The sequence below is a fragment of the Accipiter gentilis genome, chromosome 22 (genome assembly GCF_929443795.1).
Source record: "Accipiter gentilis chromosome 22, bAccGen1.1, whole genome shotgun sequence".
Classification (NCBI taxonomy): domain Eukaryota; kingdom Metazoa; phylum Chordata; class Aves; order Accipitriformes; family Accipitridae; genus Astur; species Astur gentilis.
This window is the reverse complement of record NC_064901.1, coordinates 2,355,466-2,373,305: the sequence shown is the minus strand read 5'-3', so window position 1 is coordinate 2,373,305 and position 17,840 is coordinate 2,355,466. Positions and strand designations below refer to the sequence as shown.

Below are 17,840 nucleotides of genomic sequence, written 5' to 3'. Positions count from 1 at the left end.
TTTACATGGTACCTATCACAGAATCATTAAGCTAATCATTATCCATCCCTGAATACCAGATCCAAAGATTTCAGAAGCAATGGACAAAGAGCTGAACACATTACAAAACTAAGAACTTACTGAAGTCAACAAAGGAAACAGTTGCTCAGCTCAAGTACTTCAGCAGAACACTTAACCACTGGGCACTTGTAAAAATGCTGATTGATGGTACATAACCAAATTTATGCAATGGAGAGGCACATGAACTAATCTCCAGTTCCCTGCTCAAAATGACCACAATACGCTTCAATCGTGAAAAGGTTCAGACTTCAATGCAAAGTCAAAAAAGACAATGCACATGAAGGACAGCACTGAGCAAACCAGAACAGTGGACCAAGACAAGCTGAGAATTCTAGAAATCAAATTAGTTCCAAAAACATTGCATGTAAATAATCATGAGTAGTTTCCTAACAAATGCAGAGATAAGTTATTCAGCCTTTCAGGGGTTTAATCCTCACTTCTTTTTCTGCCCCGCCCCCCTCAAGCGCCAAGGTTGCCAAATAGTTATTCAGAAAGCATCTACCTTCTGCAGTAAATTTCTTTACATATTCTAACACTCAGGGGCTTACTGTCTTTGCTGCCAGCAGCACAAATGAAATCACTGTGCAGCCGTCTGCTGGCAGAAAGCTTAGACATGATGGATTTGTTCCATTTCAAATGCAATTAACTGACTTTGCTCAAGAAGTGCTTCTCTGGAGCTGGAACATTGCATTTTTGCAACCTATATTGATTCACATTAATCAGAGAAAACAAGTCACACAGCAGGAATAGAAAAAGTCCCCCAAACCCCCCACTGTTTATAAGACAAACAGGACAAAAACAGTAAGTCAAAGAAATAGAATTTTCAAGCTTCAGAAGAGGCCAAGACAAGAGGACAACTGAACAACTTTTATAAGATGTGCTTGAAGATTTTGTTTTCCTGCTGGTTGCAAGACAGCAAACAGTACATCAAGGTATTTCTCCAAATAGCAGATTTCACAGTCCCCAAATACAAAATGCAATATATTAGAACAGGGCACTCAAACACACTAGCAATTTTCTTAAAGCTCATAAGAACTAAATACATGTGAAATCAAGCAGGCTATGGCTGCTTTCATCCTCAGGACTGGCTATGGAGACTGCAAGTTGCAGAGCACTCCTATGACTCATGATGGACTATCGCATGCTACTGCTATGCGACCTATATCCCCCGTACTCTCATGAAGCAGAGCCCGAGCTCATGCTGCTTATGCAAACTAGGGGCTGCAAGACATGCCTGTCTGCCAGGTAGCACGTACTCCTCAGGTAACAGTGTTAGACATCATCTTGCTTGGGCCATTGTACAGTCATTCCCAACGAGCATTTTTAGCCTAGACTGAAATAAAATTCATTCAACTTGAAAGGTAATAGTTCCTCTCAGGAAAAAGCAAGCAACAACCTTTTTGCTGTGCTCTTATGACATTATATCCCACTAATGTGTGTGTTTGGTTTTTTTCAAACATATGGCAATAGTTTTTCCATTATAACCTTCATCTTTAATTATCATCATCCACCTCAGATGCCTGTTTGCTGCAGACAGATTATCACTGTTTGGCTAGTCACATGGTTGTCAAAGACTAAGAGAATTACAAAGCAAACAAACCAAACCCTTAACATAAAGAAAAGTTTCTGACACTCACCAGTGGCAGGCTGAGGTTCCCCAGCAAGTCCCATAGGTCATAGATCGTGTTCAGGCCAACCAAGAGGACTACAAAAAGGCCAACAAATTTTACCCCTGTTGCTCCAGCAAGGTTCACACCAGTCAGACTCAGCCAGAACCACCAGGAGGCAGAAAATGGCCTGCAGGACAGATAAAGCAGCTCAGTAAATAAATGATGGCTACATGAATGGGCACCTGCAATCAGGAAAATAAACAGCAAATTGGTTACCCTGCAAAATTACATTCCATCTTCTCAGGAGCCCATGAGGAACAGAGAGACAAGGTTTTTATTAATTTTAGAATGTTGCAAGCATACTGGCTTCAGATACAGTCTTGTGAAGCCTTGATACAGGCTTCAGAAGGGCCCAACACTTAAGCCTGGACAGCCCTAGATCTCCCCTTTGAGGAAGAGAACATAAACACCAGGTATAAGCTAAAATACTAGTGTGAAGAAAGTCTGACATGTGGAAGGTCTGAAAATAGAAACAGGACTTTTGCTCCATGAAATGCAAACTCATTACTTCTCTCAGAAAGCTAAGGACATGGGGGAGAACAGGAGAAAAAGTATAGCCACTTTTCCTAAAGCAGAAAGGCCATAGCAGAAAACATCTACCCAAAGCACAAACAAAAGCTGCAGCAAAAAGCAAACAAATTACAAACTAAACTAAAATTGAACCACAGAGAAAAGATGAGAAAAGATGACAGCGGAATTTAAAATCCTTTTCTGACTGACTCCTGATGCCTTGACTGTTGTATTTTGACTAGACAAAATCCCCAAGACCTGCTAAGCAACACAATAGCTAGAGCTGGCTTTTAATTTGCATAAAATCCACTAGTTTGAAAACAAGATTAGCTCTAAGACATGAGAAATAAGTTCAGGTCAAGGCATACAGAGCTGATCAAACACTGTCCTGTAACTTAGTGCTTGCACTCCCTGGGGTATGTGTTGTAGATGAGGATGGCCTTGGATGGCCCTACATGACGCTGCAGGCTACATTTTAGCCATGTGTGCTGCAGTCACACTAAGATTCGGTGTGACTGATATGATCTGATCAGTTCTTGAACGTTTCATGAAAAAAAAGAAATTGCTCACATATAATACAGTATTCTAAGCTTTTATGTGTTTGAATTCTGGATGCATTGTGGGGAAACTACTCTCTACAGCTCAGCCACAAAGAAGCCTTCTGACATATCCAAATACCTATAAATCACACCACACACACACACCCCCCGTAGACTGGTCTATAGAACATATCATCAGCAACTTGACTGCTTCATTCAGAAACACCCTGGCTGTATTTCCCTCGAATTTTTGGTACCAATTTCTCTAAACCGAACAAATTACACTAGTCACCTCAGTTACCAGGATTTTGCAAGTGCTTATAGGATTACAGTCACAGATAAGCTGTGTTTTTCCAGCCTGGAGACAAAGTGACTGGTTCAAGATAACAAATTAATATCTCTGCCATTAAGGAGCAAAGCCTTGAACAGGTTACAACCATCCTTCATTCCTCCTTTTCTGACCTACAACCCTCTATACTAGCTTTCTTTCCTGCCAAGTTTTAAAAAGCTTTAACCTTCATTTTCAAGATTTTCAGTTCCATAAACACTATTTCTGCTGAAATTTCCTTTCATGCTGAAATTATCTATTTAAGTTTCCCTCCTGGTTTACCCCAGCCACAATACTTTCTCCCCAGTTTCACAAACCGTCATACTAAAAGTTTCCTTCCCCTACCATGAGCCATTTTCACCTCCAAACTTCCTGAAACAATCTCATCTCAGCCATCCACCCAGACTACCAAGTGGCAGATATGTTTTAGTACTTCATCTGTGTGAACGCTGAGTACCTCTATTTCAGCAAAACTATCATCTTTATCTTACCTATCTGCACAGCTGTTAGATTTCACCATACTCAGAACAGCTCCCATGAGGAAGAACATCAGAATGGGATCCAGCAGAATATACTGTGACAAAGTAATACAGCCCGTATCTGCAAAAAGACATACAACAACATCAAAAAGGCTTGTGGTTCTAAAGTGAATGTAAGATTGCAGGAAGCCAGTTTCCTCAGTGTAGTCAAGACAAGGGAAACAAGGGAAATTTTAGAAACAGAAGCAGATCAGAACATTTCAACTTCTACTTGGGTAACAAATGGAGAAAAAAAAACTTAAAAAAACCCAGGCAGTACAACGTTATCTGTGAAACACTATTTGGGAGGTGCTGCTAGCATATTCAGATGGAGAGCATTACAGACAGCAATGATCTACCTACTAAGGCACCAGCATGGTGCCAGAGGATGCTACAGGAAGTCATCTTTCAGATGTTACCTAGAAAAATTGAATATGACTTGGGTATTTTAAGTCTCTGTGCCTCAATATCTGTGCATCCTCACAAAACCCCAATTTGGGTAACTCCATTTGCAATGTTAATTTCTCCACTTGGCTCAATTCAACAAGGAACTTTGTTTATTTCTTACTGTGAACTCTTCCACAGTAATGCAGCAAGCTATTAAGTACCTCTATAATTCATATGGGAGACATCAATACTTCACTAGTGGGCAAAATCATTCCTGGCCATCCATCTTATAAAAATTCTTAAAATTGAGGTAAAATGTAGTCCAATGCTGTGGTTATGCAGATAACAGAAGTACCTATGAACTAAACAAGACTGTAAAATTCTCAAGGGGACCACCAATTAAAAAGCTTCATATATAAAATACAGAATTTGTTTGCTTTTGGGAATCTCTACTACTAACCCAAATATCCCCTGGCTAGGTAACACATGATAATCCAGAAATTAAATTCTCTGAACAATTAACCTGCTCAGTTTTGCTGTAGCAGGAACACCTACCAAAAATAAGGATGCAAGCTGTGAGTAAGGCTGCTGGCAGTGACTTTGACAGTTCCAGCACTGTGAGGTAGGCAAAGGGAACCAGGCAGGAGCCAAGGAATGCACAGAACTGCAGGAAAAGAAGATCACAGGAGAAGTTATAACCCTCCCGAAGGTGAACATGCACCCTTTCCCCTTCATCTTCCACACCTACCAACAAAAGGAAGCGTTGCAGTAGCTGAACTGACTGACTAAGAACATCAGGCAAAAGCCAAATGAACAAAGATACTGTTCAGAGAAGGACAGCTGCTTACTCCGTTCTGCAGAGGTGTCAGTAACAAGTCGGTCATTCTCTTGCTAGACTACATCAGATATTCATAAAAAGGTATGTCAAGTAGGTGCACTACACATCCACCATACTCAACTTATTTTAAGAAAACATTAGACTACAAAATCTAAGAATAAAATACACCTGTACCTTACCTCTTTAGTAGGCCAGTATCACCTCCCCCTACACAAATGACACTGAGGATAGTTGGAGGAGGAAAAAGAGAAATCAAAACAAAAGAAGTATCACAGTAAAATTTGTTCTTTTCAATGTCTGGTTCTAGCACTTCTCCCACCTTTGGCATAGGGCAACCTAGAACCATGAATTGCTGGAGATCCAGAAACTAAACCAAGAAAATATGCCTTTCCACTTTTTATTCTTCTTTCTAGATAGTAGCAATTGGCCACTGTTTCTTCTTTTGGCTCATGTTATCTGCTGTCAGTTTTATGGCTCTTGGACTTCCTAGAGAGCAGTACAGCCAGGGTTTCAGATAGAATACCACTCTGAAGAGTAATTTCGCCCCCCACTCCACCAGCTTACTCCGCTCAGTGTCACTGGTGGTGGCAAATACAGGTGGCAGTGGATGATCCTGGCTTTTTGACATCCTTGGCTCCCCAGAAGAGCAGCCAAGCACAAGGGAGTGAGCAGGAGCCCAAGCTAAGCAATGTTCCCTTTGCAGAAAAGGCAAGATATCTGTCCCACTCAGGAGTGTGGTCCCACTAATCAGCAGCAAGAGTTGGCCTCAAAAACCACCTTACTGTCTTACCTGGCTGCTCACAGTCAGACATTAAGACTTAGTTGCAATACAACCAATAACACTTTTCTAAGGAGGTTAAAGACAAGGCACAAAGCTAAACAGACCTCTGATCTGATCCGGGAGAGCTGTTCTTATGACATTACACTCTGTACTGAAAAGCACAGGAGAGATAACCAGTTTGATACTAGCCTGTAGAGCCTTACCCCTCTCATTCCCATGTAGTTGTGCTGCTCATATCTGTCCCCTGGCTTTTGGAAAGGAAAGGTACCATCATATCCACTAAGGTAGCCAGCAAGTCCAATCAGCATCTGAAGAGGAAAGGTGAAAAAACTGGTCAGGGAAATCACATTGGAGGAAGGAATATCCAAGTCAGCAGCAAGTAAGATTTATACAAAAGCCAAGTCTAATCCAGGGGATAACTACTTAATTTAGAGACACCATCCAAACAAGAGTTTATGTACAGAATTCACATGCATAGACATTGCCCTTTGTCTAAAGGCAAAATCAGAAGGGATCAAAAGGACTTTGGCTGCTGACTGCAAGGATTACTGCAAGCTCAAGAGAAATACTAGGTGTGGGATTTAGCAGAGAGAATTTTGTCTCTGTAGATTCTCCCACAGCTCCCTATTCCTACAGTTTAGGAAGACTCAGCCTGAAAGGAAGATAACCTTTCCGAGGTAGGAGGAGTGCACCTTCATCAACACTGCACACTATTGCTAGAACAAGTTCTTCAATTACAGAACAGAAAGTCAAGGCTTTCAGGGTCCTTCTATTACATCTCTCCTCCAAACCACTTAAGTGCCACATTCATTTTGTAATTTCAAGCCTTTCAAATACCCAACATGCAATACTGTTTTGTTTTCCCATATTCAAAGTATTTTCCTAAAGAAGAAAAGATGCAAGCTGAGGCTCTGGGTACAGAATGTGAATTACCATGATGCCAACAACAGTTAGGAAAGGTATTGGTGCTCATCATATCCTTCAGCCAGAAGGAAGGGGAAGACTTTTGTTGGCCCACTCCTGTGGCTTCTAAAACATGTAACAGAAGAGCAGTTTACCTTCCCCAAAGGGGGGTGGACATCAAAGAAGAAGGTCCGATTAATGTAGTAGCTTCCCATCTTCCCAAAATGGGTTTCATCCCAACTGGGAAAAACAAAGAAACACACAACCTGCTATAACAAAGGCTGTAGAAAAATCCAGGAAGGTCTTTTTACTCACGCTTTTCATCATGTAGAGGGTTAGTGCCATACATTCGATATGAGACAATGTGTTAAATTCACTGGTAAATCATGGAGAGTACTGCAGCCATTCTAGGCAGGGTCCATCTTAAAGCGTTTGACATTAGCACTCCAAAACCCCTCACCTGTCCTCCCCCCTCACCTGCCCTCCCGATTCCAGACTGAGCTAAGAGATGTTAGAAGTCAGCCTGCAACACACAGATCCCCGAAACTGCCTCCCCGAGGCCCGGTGCCCTCCCCGCAGCGCGTCCCCAGAGCAGCGGGGAGAGCGGGTCGGGGGTCGGGGGCCGGGGCCGGGCTGGCCAGAGAGCACAGCGCTTCCCCGTGGCCCTCCCTGCCAGGACCCCCTCATCCCACCGCCTGCCTGCAACAAGCACCGATCCCTTCCCAGCCGGGCAATGCGGGGGCGGACGGGTGCTTGGGAAGGGGGCGAGGCTGGGGGCCGGGCGCGGCGACGAAAGCCGGCTGTTTCCGGGAGGAGGCGGACACCCACCCACAGCCCGGGCCTTGGGCTCGGCCCGCCGCCCCCGGGCCGATGCCCCGCGCCGGCTCCGCCCCGGCCCGTACCAGACGTGCGGTGGCTCCGGCAGGCGGTGGAAGCGGGAGGCGAAGCTGAGGAGGGTGACGAGAGCCAGCGCCGCCGGGCGAGCCGCGGCGAGAGGAGGGGGGGCGGCGGCGGCGGGGCGCGCCGGCTCCCCCGGCACCCGGCGGGACTCCCGCCGCCGCAGCGGGCCGCCGCGCGGGCCCGGCCCGGCCTGGCCGCCCCCCGCCGCCGGCATCCGCGGGCCTCCGCCGCGCGCAGCACTGGGCCGGGCGCGGCGCATCCTGGGAGACGGAGACGGAGACGGAGTCCGGGGCGGGCGGGAGGGGCGCGGGGCACGCTGGGAGGTGTAGTCCTGCCCCGGTCCGGGGGTGGGCACGGCAGCTGTCACGGCTGCGGGCGAGCCCTGAGGTGAGGGGCGGCCCTCCGAGGCCGGGACGGGGCTGACACTGCAGCCCCCGCGGAGGGTGGCGGCGCGGGATGAGCTCTGCCGCGGCCAAGGTACGCGGTGCTGGCTCGGCGCTTCTCCCTGCGGAGCGGCCCCGCCGGGCGGGAGGCAGGGAAGGGAGCGGGGGGGCGATCGGGGCGCCGGTTCTCCGCCCTCGGCCGGCGCGGGCCTCGCTCGGTTTAGCGTCGCCGCCCGCCTCGGCAGCTGACTGGGATCGCGGCCTAAATCAGCTTCTGGTGCCCCGGCCTCCGCGGAAAGGCCGGGACGGCGGTTGCCGGGAGGACTGCGCCGCCCTGCACGGCGTCTCCTGGATATCTGCTGCCCCGGCCTGCAGCCATGTCTCTGTCTCAGTGGAGAGCAAGGAGTTTGCCCCCACGCTAAATAAAACTAACGCCTTTCAAAGCAGTGGTGGTGCTCACTTAAGATAGTTTATCCACGATAGCTGTTAACACCAATGCCTGCTGCAGAGATAACTGAGGGTTTAGGAGCAGACCTCTTCCTCTGCTTATACCTTTACATTTTAAGCCAGTAGAATACAAGTGGTGCCTTTCAGACACCAAGGTTTCCCCTGCGCAAGCCTCCAAGGAGCAGTCTTCTGTCTCGTGTCCCACATGGGTAGCTCTTCTGCATCAATCCGTGTGTGCAGGCTGCTTGGAGTGATGGGTCTCAAGAAACAGATGAAAGAAAGATTTTGCCTCTCCAAGTACATCCCAAATATAGCCTGGAAAGAGGTGGTATCCGGAGGAGACCGTACTGAAGCAGACAGGATGGGAAACCTGAGAGCTCAACACACAAAAGTTTGGGGTGTCTCTTCCATCTTCCTAAACAGTGAAATGCATTTCCCAGATTTTTACTCTGGATTGGGATTTAAGCCCAAATTTTCCTCACTGTACCACTGCTGCTGAAAATGAAAACAGAACCAAAACCAGAAATCTCAGTAGACACCAAGCAAATGTTGTCCTCCTGCTGTCCTTCCAGCTCCGACTGGTCTTACCTGTAGCTTATGGGGATTGTACCCCATGGGGTTGTAAATGGAAGCAGTTCTTCCCTGCTACTTCCCTTCATCTGAGGGAGACTAGATATGTGACTCTGGGACCTGTCCACTGAGGACAAAACACTCCAGCTGTCTCTAGTCTTTACTTAGCTGATTGTTTTGCCTGTGATCTGCCCTGCTGCTGGGAGCAAAACAGCGTGAACTCAGGAGATCACTCCTGGCCCCAGCCTCTGGAGACAGAGCTCCCAGCTGAGGGATGGGTTGTTTTCCATGTTCTTTTTGGTGGAATCCCCCAGGGCCTTGAAATTGTAGAGTGAAGCAATTAGCTTAGCACAATTTATTACAAGTGATAGTGCAGGCTGCAAAAACAACAAAGAACTGTAGAGAGGATCAGGAGAAAGGCCTCTGTCAGCTCAGAGGCCAGAGTCCAAAACAGATGTGGTGAAGGACATGAATTTTTCTGAGCCAAAAAATCATCAGCAAGGTCCCAGGAAAAACAAGTAAAAATAGCATGTCATGAATGCTGTATGTTTCCCTTTTGAAGTCATAGTTTCTGTTTCTTTCCCTGCAACCCAGCAGGGTAGACATTTGAAAAAAAGCGTAGCTGAGATTTCTAATACCCTGATTCTAGACGCAGAGAATTTAAGAAAATGAGTAAATACTTTGTCCACAAAAGTGTTGCCAATACTGCCATCACTTCCTTCCTCACTTATAAAGCATTTCTTCAGTAAACTTTGACTAGAGTAATTTAATCAAATGCATACCTAATTTAAAGTTATTTGAACCAGTCTAAACTGTAAGAGAAGGATCAAGTTTACAAAGAGGACTGGAGCACAGAGATCCTTGGGGTCTCTCTGGTTTTCTGTTGACAGATCGTGTGTCAGTGAGCAAATCCCTGACTTTTTCTGCCTTGCTTCCCTGGTACAATTTCTATGCATTTTGGGGGAGTGGAGACACAGAGAGATCCCTAGCACGCCATGGGATCTATGGAATAAAGAAGAGACGTGATTATGGTTTTATTTAGAGACATGCATGAGTACCATTTTCCTGTGTGGAAAGAAAAGACCGTAACACAAAAAAACGAGCTTCATATTTTGCACAAAGTTGGCCTGGGAGCAGAATAGCAGCCTCTCCCAGGCCTGCAACATAGAAAACCCTCTGCACCGGCTGGTACTGATGGGAGGAGGGCCACAGGAGAACCCTAAGGGACCTCCCCACAAAGGCAGCCCCTGTTCAGGGAGCTGGCAGTCATTCCTTAGTGAAACAGAAATTCTGCCTGTGGCTTCGGTTTCCTTGTTTTGTTCCCCAGGGCTATATTTCTGCACTGGCAACTGCTGAGAGCCTGACAGGCTCTCTAGATATCTTACTTATTTCTGAACAAAAAGCTAGGGAAATAAGGATGGTTCCTAAATGTGCTTCCAACCTCAAAGCTGGTTAATGGTTCTGATATCAGGGCTGGGGCTGCAGCACAGCACACGGAGATGCAGATGCAGCTGACAGCAGTCACTCAGGATTGAATCTGACTGGCTGGTTTTGTGCCCTGGGCACAGATTTGGGAGCATAGTCCTTTTCTCATTGGCTTTAGGAGAGAAGCCCTCCCCCATCCCAGCTGAGATAAAAGGGAAAGCAAAGAGCTTGGTTTTGTTTCCTGGAATAGATTGCATATGCTGACCATGGCATCTGAAAAGGTAAGAGCTCGGACAGGGTGGAAGGGTCTGTGCAAGCTGCCTTGGTGCTGGAGCTCAGGTAGAGATGAGCTATCTGCCCTCCTGGCATTCATCTGCAACAGCAGTAGCTCTTGTCATTTGGAAAGAGGCCTTGCCCTGCCCTGTGTGGCAGGAAAAGCCATTTCATGCCATGCAAATACCCAGTGCAGGCACTTGGCATAATCAGTGGGGAGTTTGCTTAAAAAATCCAAGATGGGATAAAAGTTAGCAACATCTGATAGGGACAAAGAGGGAAGCTTTGTAGGGGATGATTTTAAGGTCACTTGTACACTGCTGGAAACATCAGGTGCAACTAAATATTCAGAGGGCCAGCATGAAAGACAGTGACACCACCTGTACGCCCAAAACAGGAGCAGTCACTTTCAGAAAGTAGCCCTCTCTTCCCCAAACCTTGCTCTGCCCTGTCTTACAGTTCCTAAAATGCCTTTTGTTCATGCATTGTTCTCCTTACAATAACCTGGTGTTCCCACCATATAACCACTTTACCTGGCTTTCTCTTCTCAGCCGATACTTTATAGCTATTTCCGAAGTTCCTGCTCTTGGAGAGTGAGAATTGGTAAGATCCAGTGTTGATCTCCATTTTATTGTTTTGGTGTGGTTGCAGTATCCTCCCCTTCACTAACCCAATTAATCAGTAACTTAAGAGAGAGATCTGCAAACATGATCCTGGAACAGTGAGGCATTTCCCTTACCCTTGTCTGGAGCGGGAGGGAAGGGAATACCACAGCCTACCTGGAGCAGGGGGAAGGGAGAGGAACAGACAGGAGGGCTTCGCTCAGCCTGCAGCTAGTGAGAGGGAATTACTCCTTTTGTAAAGTTAACATGATGCAGATGGCTGTTTCCTCCGCATTATCTACAAGGGCCCTACACTCTGTTTTCACACTGATACTGCCTCAGACTCTGGTCTGCCCAGGTCTTGAGACCTAAGCAGGGCTGGGAACAGTCCCTACTTGGACTGAGACAGTCTTAAGCAAGGATTTGCAGGTAAGCACAGCCCCTGCCCTGCCCTGTATAAGCCCCGTCAGGACGGGCTGCACTGCAAAGAGTGGCAAAGCTTATTTTGAATAATGCAGCGTTTTTGCCAGGACTGATCTGTAGTGTTTTGGTCCTTCATTTGCCAGCATGCTACCTTCTTGGTGGACTCGGGCCACCTTTCTTGAGGGATAGGGTCTTTTTTGGTTCTAAAGCCATTCTTTTTTTTCAAATGGAGATGATAGCATTTCCCTGAGCCCATTACCAATGAAACTGGTCTCAGTGTGCCTGTCTGAAGCTGTACACTCTTGTTCTCCCTAGCGCTGGCTCTGAAAGGGATTGCCTATGATGTGGTGCCAGTGAACCTCCTGAAGGATGGGGGACAGCAGGTAAGGATACAGCTACCATTGCTCTCTCCAGGCGTACTGAACTTGGGGATCATTAGGAGAACTGGGATCAGCACTAGAAAGTTCACAGGCAAAGTCACTGAATTCCTTACTGCTTCTTTGTAATTAATAGTTGCTTTAAACCAGTATTCCCTGGCATGCAGGATAGGGGGAGATGACTGCAGGAGACTAAAGGTCTTCTCCTCTCTTAAACATCTGTGACTGAATTTCATAAGGCTGAAGATGTATTGCTCCTGCTTAGCACGATATAACTGAACATACCTGACACACAGACTTCAGAGAAGCTGCACTGTAGTTTAAACACGGACTTGACCTCACTCACTTAACACCAGAAAGTATGTGTGGTGGTGGTGGTGTGTCCAAAAGATGCTAAATGAGTGGATTGCCAGAAGAGATCTTCACTGAGAATTTATTTGGTCAGCCTTAGCTGGGAGTCATGCACCCAGTAGCACTACCGGCTTGATGTGCTAGTATGGCCTAAGACAGAGTTGGAGAACTAGAACAGTAATAGTGACATTCTTGCAGTACTACCCATCCTGGGCTTTGTATTGATGGTTTATCAAGAAGTAAGGCAGTTTGGCTCTGGATGCAGTGGTCCCTAAGCCCCAGTGAGAGCTTGCTATAGGCTAATAGTACAGCAAATAGTACTGCAAATATTAGTACTGAGGTAGAGGGAAAAGCCAGATTAAAAAAAATAAATAAATAATCAATTTTGTTACTGGGTTCTAGGGGGAGAAAACAAGGAAGAAATTCTTGTCGCAGTAATCTCAGGTTTGTTTCCACAGTTTTCTGCTGAATTCAAGGCAGTGAATCCAATGCAGCAAGTCCCAGCCTTGAAAATTGATGGCATCACCCTTTCTCAGTCAGTGAGTTACCAGCCACATCCCTGTTAACCATTCACTTCAGCTGCTGCCAGTCTGGAGGGGATAGCTTTGCCCCATCTCTTCCCCCAGAGCTCTCACCTGTGCATTGGAAAAAAGGTGGCATTTTTGATAAACAATCCCACTTGGGGGCAGAAATAGCATATAGTCTCTGCTGGGAAACTGTTGTCAAGGATTTAAGCTCAATTCAGCTTTGGTTCATAACTCCACCTTTCACTGAACAGTTTGTAGTCTTAGACGGCTGTGCCAGGGTTTGCCTGAAATTACAGCTGGGCTAAATGACAACAAGGTCCCAAGCAGACATTGAAGGGGATGGATATCCTGTTGCTTGGAATGCTAACGAACTTCATGCAAAAGCTGTTGTATTCTCTTGGATCAGCTCCCCTTTCCCATGTGTTCAGGATGTGAACTTTTCCTTGGCTCTCCAATAACCTCCCCTATCTCTTTGTCCATTACAGCTAGCTATAATTCATTACCTAGAAGACACCTGTCCTAACCCCAGGCTCCTGCCCCAAGATCTGAAGAAGAGAGCCCAAGTCAGAATGATTGCAGATCATATTGTTTCTGGCATTCAGCCACTCCAGGTATTGCCTTGTCATATCCATGCAAATGAGAAAACCAGAAGGGCTTTCCAGGAGTCTGTATCTCTGAAAAACTCAGTTTCTTTAAATTGCTGCCAGTCAATAGAGTGGCAGACCTTAAGACTCTGTGTTAGCAAATGAAATATCTGCTTAGCCTCTTCCTGATCTGCCAATGGCAACAATACAGTATTTCCTACAAAGAAAATCCTATAGCACCCCAGGGTTCTTTCCAGAAACAGCTGAACCCATGCAGTTGCACTGCAGGGTCTAGTATATTTTAGGAAGACAACAACTGAGTAACCCAAAGGGCAGAGTCAAAGGCATACCCTGGCAGCTGGTACAGAAGGACAGTCTCAGGAGAGATACATCAGGGTGCGTGGTTCAGTGAGGGCAAAGTCGGGGCTGACCCAGCAGGCTGAACTCAGGCTGGGAGTTCAGGCTTGGCAACTCCTCGTCTCCCCTCTCCTCCACTGGATGAGGCAGTGGGCAAAATCCAGCCAGCAGCGGTCAATCTAACCCGGAGATCACTTGCCTTCACAGAACCTAAGCATCCTGAAACAAATGGGGGAGAAAAAAATGGAATGGGCTCAGAACTGCATTGCATCTGGCTTCCAAGGTACGTCCCACATCCAAAATTATCAGTACGTTGACTGACCCTTCAAAACTCTGCACCACTGGGGTTCTACTTTCCTCCTTAAGCAGAACAAAAGATCTCCCTAGGCTGGTGTGTTGGGGTCCTGCCCTGCTGGTAGCACTCCAGGGTCTCAGAGGAAAGATACTGTCCATAGGGCACTTGCGCTGCTATGCATGGAAGAGGGAAAGCCTGAGGCCATCCTGTACACCATAGCAGTTGATTCACCCTCACTCTGTCAATCTATATTGATATGTTTTTGTCCTCAGGCAAAATACATCTGGTGGCAAACTCCCACAGAATCTAGCAAGCAGCAGAGTATTTCTTTACCTCCCTCTGAGACACACAGTGCTTTTTGTTTCCTCAAAAACACCTCCCCCATGTGCTGGAATGGCAGGCCCATCTTCACTTCTAGATAGACACAAACTGACTGAACACTTGCATTTTTCCCTTCCCCACTCTCATGTATCTCCACATTGTCCTGCTAGTATTTCAGGTCCATTGCCTGAAGCAGCTGAAATCACCCTGGGTCCCAAAAGGCTGAAGGACCCTAAAGACTCCTGTAACTATGCTGTTGTAAGATTTCTGTTCCTTCTAGATTTTGTCCCAAATTGCTCCTTTTTCATACTCAGCTCATAAGTCATAAAGGGTCAAAATACCTTTGTTCATAATTCCCAGTCTAAAGAGTCTTTGGTGTCCCTTTCAAATGAGTTTCCAATGCCTCACTCCAGTATACCACCTCTCTCGACAGCACTGGAGCAGACTCTGCAGCACACTGCTGGGCGCTACTGTGTGGGGGATGAAGTAAGTATCTGCGAGAGTGTTGTGTACTGTTGGAGAACTGAAAACCCCAGTATATTCCATAAAACAGGAAAGGAAATTAGTTGTGGAGACACAGAACAACTCCAGCCTGTGCCTGGAGTTAGATGTGATGCCTTCACCATAAGAAAAATAGCTGCATGGATCCCACTTAGGCCATTACTGACTTGCAAATAGCTACAGAGATGTTTACTTGTCCCTGCCTATAACCTGCTGATGGCCAGATTCTGCAGCTGTATCTAGGATCTGGCTTCTACTAGTGAATGTGGAAACAGATTATATAGTTCACCTTTAAGAGATTTGGAATTCAAAGTGTCCTGTCATAGGGGCAAAGCTTGGCTCAAAAAACACAGGTTCAGTTCTTAGCTCTGCTCTGTGGAACCTTTAACCAAGTTGTATTGTATTTTTCTGCTCTGTTTGTCCAATTTTAACATGGACAGATTTCAGAGAGCTCACAAACAAGCTGTTCTGACCCTTACCAAGCTAGAGGCCACTCAGGCCTCTTCCATTTAGTAGTCCTGTTTGGCAGGCAATTGGATCCTTCCTATAAAAGCCTGGCAAAAAGGAAGACTCCTGCAATGACCTGTGATGCAGAGGATTGTCTAGTAGGACCCTTATGGAACTGGAGACCTTGGTGGGCAAAAGCTAGTTACGAGATCTTATGCTGGAGAATAATGTGTGCTCTGAAAGGCACCCAAAACTTTGTGACCTGGGGAGTGGGGTGGGGGTAGCTGCCTCTGTGCAGCTAGCTGTATTGTCCTTGAGTCTTCAGATTGCAAGTCCCTGAGCCTGTGTGCAAAGGCCCTATCACGTATCGGGTCTTGACATCGGCAGGAGCTGCTTGATACTCCTGCAATGCAAACAAACAAAATTTACTCATCTTTTCCCAGCCACACAAACTGCCCCTTCCCTCCATCGCCTCCCTCTGCAGCTTGCCAGCAGACTTGTTTGCTCAGAGGCAGTTGCCATAGAAGCACTTTGTCCTTGAAGTCATGATGATCAGCTGGTAAATATGAAGCTCACTGAAAGCCGATGGCTTCTTCTACTAGTGACTCCTATGAAGCGCCTTTCCTTGTACTGTTGTTGTATTATTTATGCTGGATTAAAGAATGAGATTGTTGTGATAACTCCTCTGTACTGGTTGATAAAATAATTTCTATCCTGCTGTAAAAGCCTGCCACCACAGTGAAGCATGATGGGACAGGCTCTGAGTTACTCTGACCCCTTTTCTCTGCTACATTTGCAGGTCTCCATGGCTGATCTGTGCTTGGTGCCCCAAGTTTTCAATGCTGAAAGGTAATCAAGGCTAAGCTTGAGGCGCTTTTCAAGGGCACCTACTCCTTGTGCTGGGCTGTCAGAGGTTACCTTCTGCTGCTCCTTGTGCCTGTTAGGAAAATTCATAAAGAGAAGAATCCATAACTGGATAGGGGAGGCAGGAGGGATGCTTTCCTATGGCACAAATACTATCTCTTTTGGAAGCTCTTGGAAATAAGGAGCTGTGCTCTCTTCTTAGAAGGCCCCTGCAGGAAACCTGATCTATGTCCTTAGAAAAGCTAAGGCTGCCCACACTCCACATCCTCTTTCCCTGTTTGCACTATATTTATGCTGCAGACAGGGAAAAGATTAATCTGACTATATTTGTTGAAAGCCTTAAACCTATGCAAGTAGTGGCTGCATGATTCCCAGGAAAAGCATAGTGCCTTCTTACCCTCTGCTGCACACTATGTAAAAGCCTAGTCAAGATGAAAGAACTAACCTTTCCTCTAGCATTTGTTTTTAAACCTACAAGGATGAATCTTTTCTCTTAATGCAAATGTACCCTAGCCTGTGAGATTCTCCCATACTGGGCAGGCACAGCATACTCCTCTGCTCTTCTGCTCACTGCTGCACTGGCTGTCTGACTCATAGTACCTCACAAATTCTTTTCCTTTTGCAGATTCAAAGTGGACATGGGTCCATATCCCACAATAACCAGAATAAACAAAGCTCTCCTGGAGTTAGAGGCATTCAAAGTAAGCCACCCATCCCTGCAGCCAGATACTCCTGCAGAGCTGCGAGCTTGAAGCCTTTCTACTCATCACATCAAGTAAGCTGAAGGGTCAAAGAGGACAACAGCTACTGCTTGAGTAGGACTTGAGTGCCAGCAGGAGGTCCTAGTGCTATTGTCTCACTTTTGTCTGGGTGGGAAGAAGGCACCCAGGAAGAGGACCTGGAAGTAGCCTGGATGACTTACAGGAGCTATGCCTGTGCTGGAAAGCTTGCAGCTACTTCTGACTATGTTTTTTCTATTTGATGTACCTCCATGAAGCAGATTAAAGCAGTAGCATCTATAATTATCAGAAGTCCCCTTTGTATGGCTTTGGGCAGGAGGGGCGGAATGTGGCCACAAACAACTGAGGCATTGAGCGAATTCTGGACTCCCCACAGGGGCTTCTTCTTTCTCCCATCTACAGAAAGAGCATCAGGGAACCGGTGTACACAGTGTGCTGCTAACCCAGCAGGCCTGCTTGTCCTTGCAGCTGTCTCAGAGCTATAGCATCATCATCAGTGCCATGGATATAAACAGTAAGAGCTAGTCTCTGACAGAAGACAGCTTAATCCCAACCCTTTTTGAGTCCCATGGGTCTTGTAAGAGCCAACAGTCAGCAACTCTGCCATCCCTTGTAATGACAAAAGAACTACTACTGGGACAGCTGATTTGTACCTCTTCCTTACATCTAGCAGTAGTCTTGTGGAATTTATAATGGTCTTTCTAGAGCAAAGCTACATGGTTGTGCCATAGTTGGCAAGACACAACCAGCTCACTCCCGTACGCTGAAAATGATGGCATTCTCTTCCTTTTCCCATCCTCAGACACTGCTCTGGGTGTTTTCCTAGTCCTCAGCTGCAGACTATTGCCCAAGGGAATCCCCTTGTACTTTCACTGTGAGGACCTTCCAAGTGGCATGAGTAAATCCCATTCCACTCATC

General features: G+C 46.3%; 2 protein-coding genes across 27 annotated transcripts in view; one reads left to right on the top strand and one right to left on the bottom strand.

The window, feature by feature from the left end:
- POMT2 (protein O-mannosyltransferase 2) overlaps positions 1 to 7,693 on the bottom strand; it is a 38,615-nt gene extending 30,922 nt beyond the window's left edge. For 15 of the 23 annotated variants that reach the window (XR_007509215.1, XR_007509218.1, XR_007509219.1 and 12 more), the window contains exons 1-6: positions 7,437 to 7,693; positions 6,690 to 6,774; positions 5,835 to 5,939; positions 4,568 to 4,676; positions 3,599 to 3,707; positions 1,698 to 1,857 (exon numbers count right to left, since the gene is read on the bottom strand). Coding sequence is in view for 5 of the 23 variants with exons in the window: in XM_049826035.1 (XP_049681992.1) it covers positions 1,698 to 1,857; positions 3,599 to 3,707; positions 4,568 to 4,676; positions 5,835 to 5,939; positions 6,690 to 6,774; positions 7,437 to 7,693 (825 nt within the window). In the remaining 18 variants the exon portion in view is untranslated. Of the gene's footprint in view, positions 1 to 1,697; positions 1,858 to 3,598; positions 3,708 to 4,567; positions 4,677 to 5,834; positions 5,940 to 6,689; positions 6,775 to 6,849; positions 6,982 to 7,011; positions 7,346 to 7,436 lie in introns of those variants that run through there. The other 8 variants (XR_007509231.1, XR_007509229.1, XR_007509230.1 and 5 more) reach the window with 4 other exon arrangements.
- An 80-nt stretch (positions 7,694 to 7,773) lies between these two features.
- GSTZ1 (glutathione S-transferase zeta 1) lies at positions 7,774 to 17,206 on the top strand. Of its 4 annotated transcripts, XM_049826041.1 has the most exons (10): positions 7,782 to 7,911; positions 10,438 to 10,540; positions 11,084 to 11,135; positions 11,873 to 11,940; positions 12,744 to 12,824; positions 13,298 to 13,423; positions 13,961 to 14,036; positions 14,803 to 14,855; positions 16,117 to 16,166; positions 16,807 to 17,206. In XM_049826041.1, exons 2-10 carry the CDS (start codon positions 10,517 to 10,519, stop codon positions 16,931 to 16,933), a joined length of 657 nt encoding a protein of 218 aa, XP_049681998.1. In that variant the 5' UTR covers positions 7,782 to 7,911; positions 10,438 to 10,516; the 3' UTR covers positions 16,934 to 17,206. The 4 variants fall into 4 exon arrangements, with proteins under 4 accessions (XP_049682001.1, XP_049681998.1, XP_049682000.1 ...); XM_049826043.1 differs by lacking the exon at positions 10,438 to 10,540 and having other exon boundaries at positions 7,791 to 7,911; XM_049826042.1 differs by lacking the exon at positions 7,782 to 7,911 and having other exon boundaries at positions 8,924 to 10,540.
- Positions 17,207 to 17,840: the final 634 nt, after the last annotated feature.

Bases quoted from the DNA above. Each gene is read 5' to 3' on its own strand.
- GSTZ1 (XM_049826041.1), top strand. From the start codon at position 10,517: ATGCTGACCATGGCATCTGAAAAG. The intron at 13,424-13,960 runs GTATTGCCTTGT...TTGCCTTCACAG, and splicing joins CTGGCATTCAGCCACTCCAG to AACCTAAGCATCCTGAAACA. The intron at 14,856-16,116 runs GTAAGTATCTGC...CTACATTTGCAG, and splicing joins GCTACTGTGTGGGGGATGAA to GTCTCCATGGCTGATCTGTG.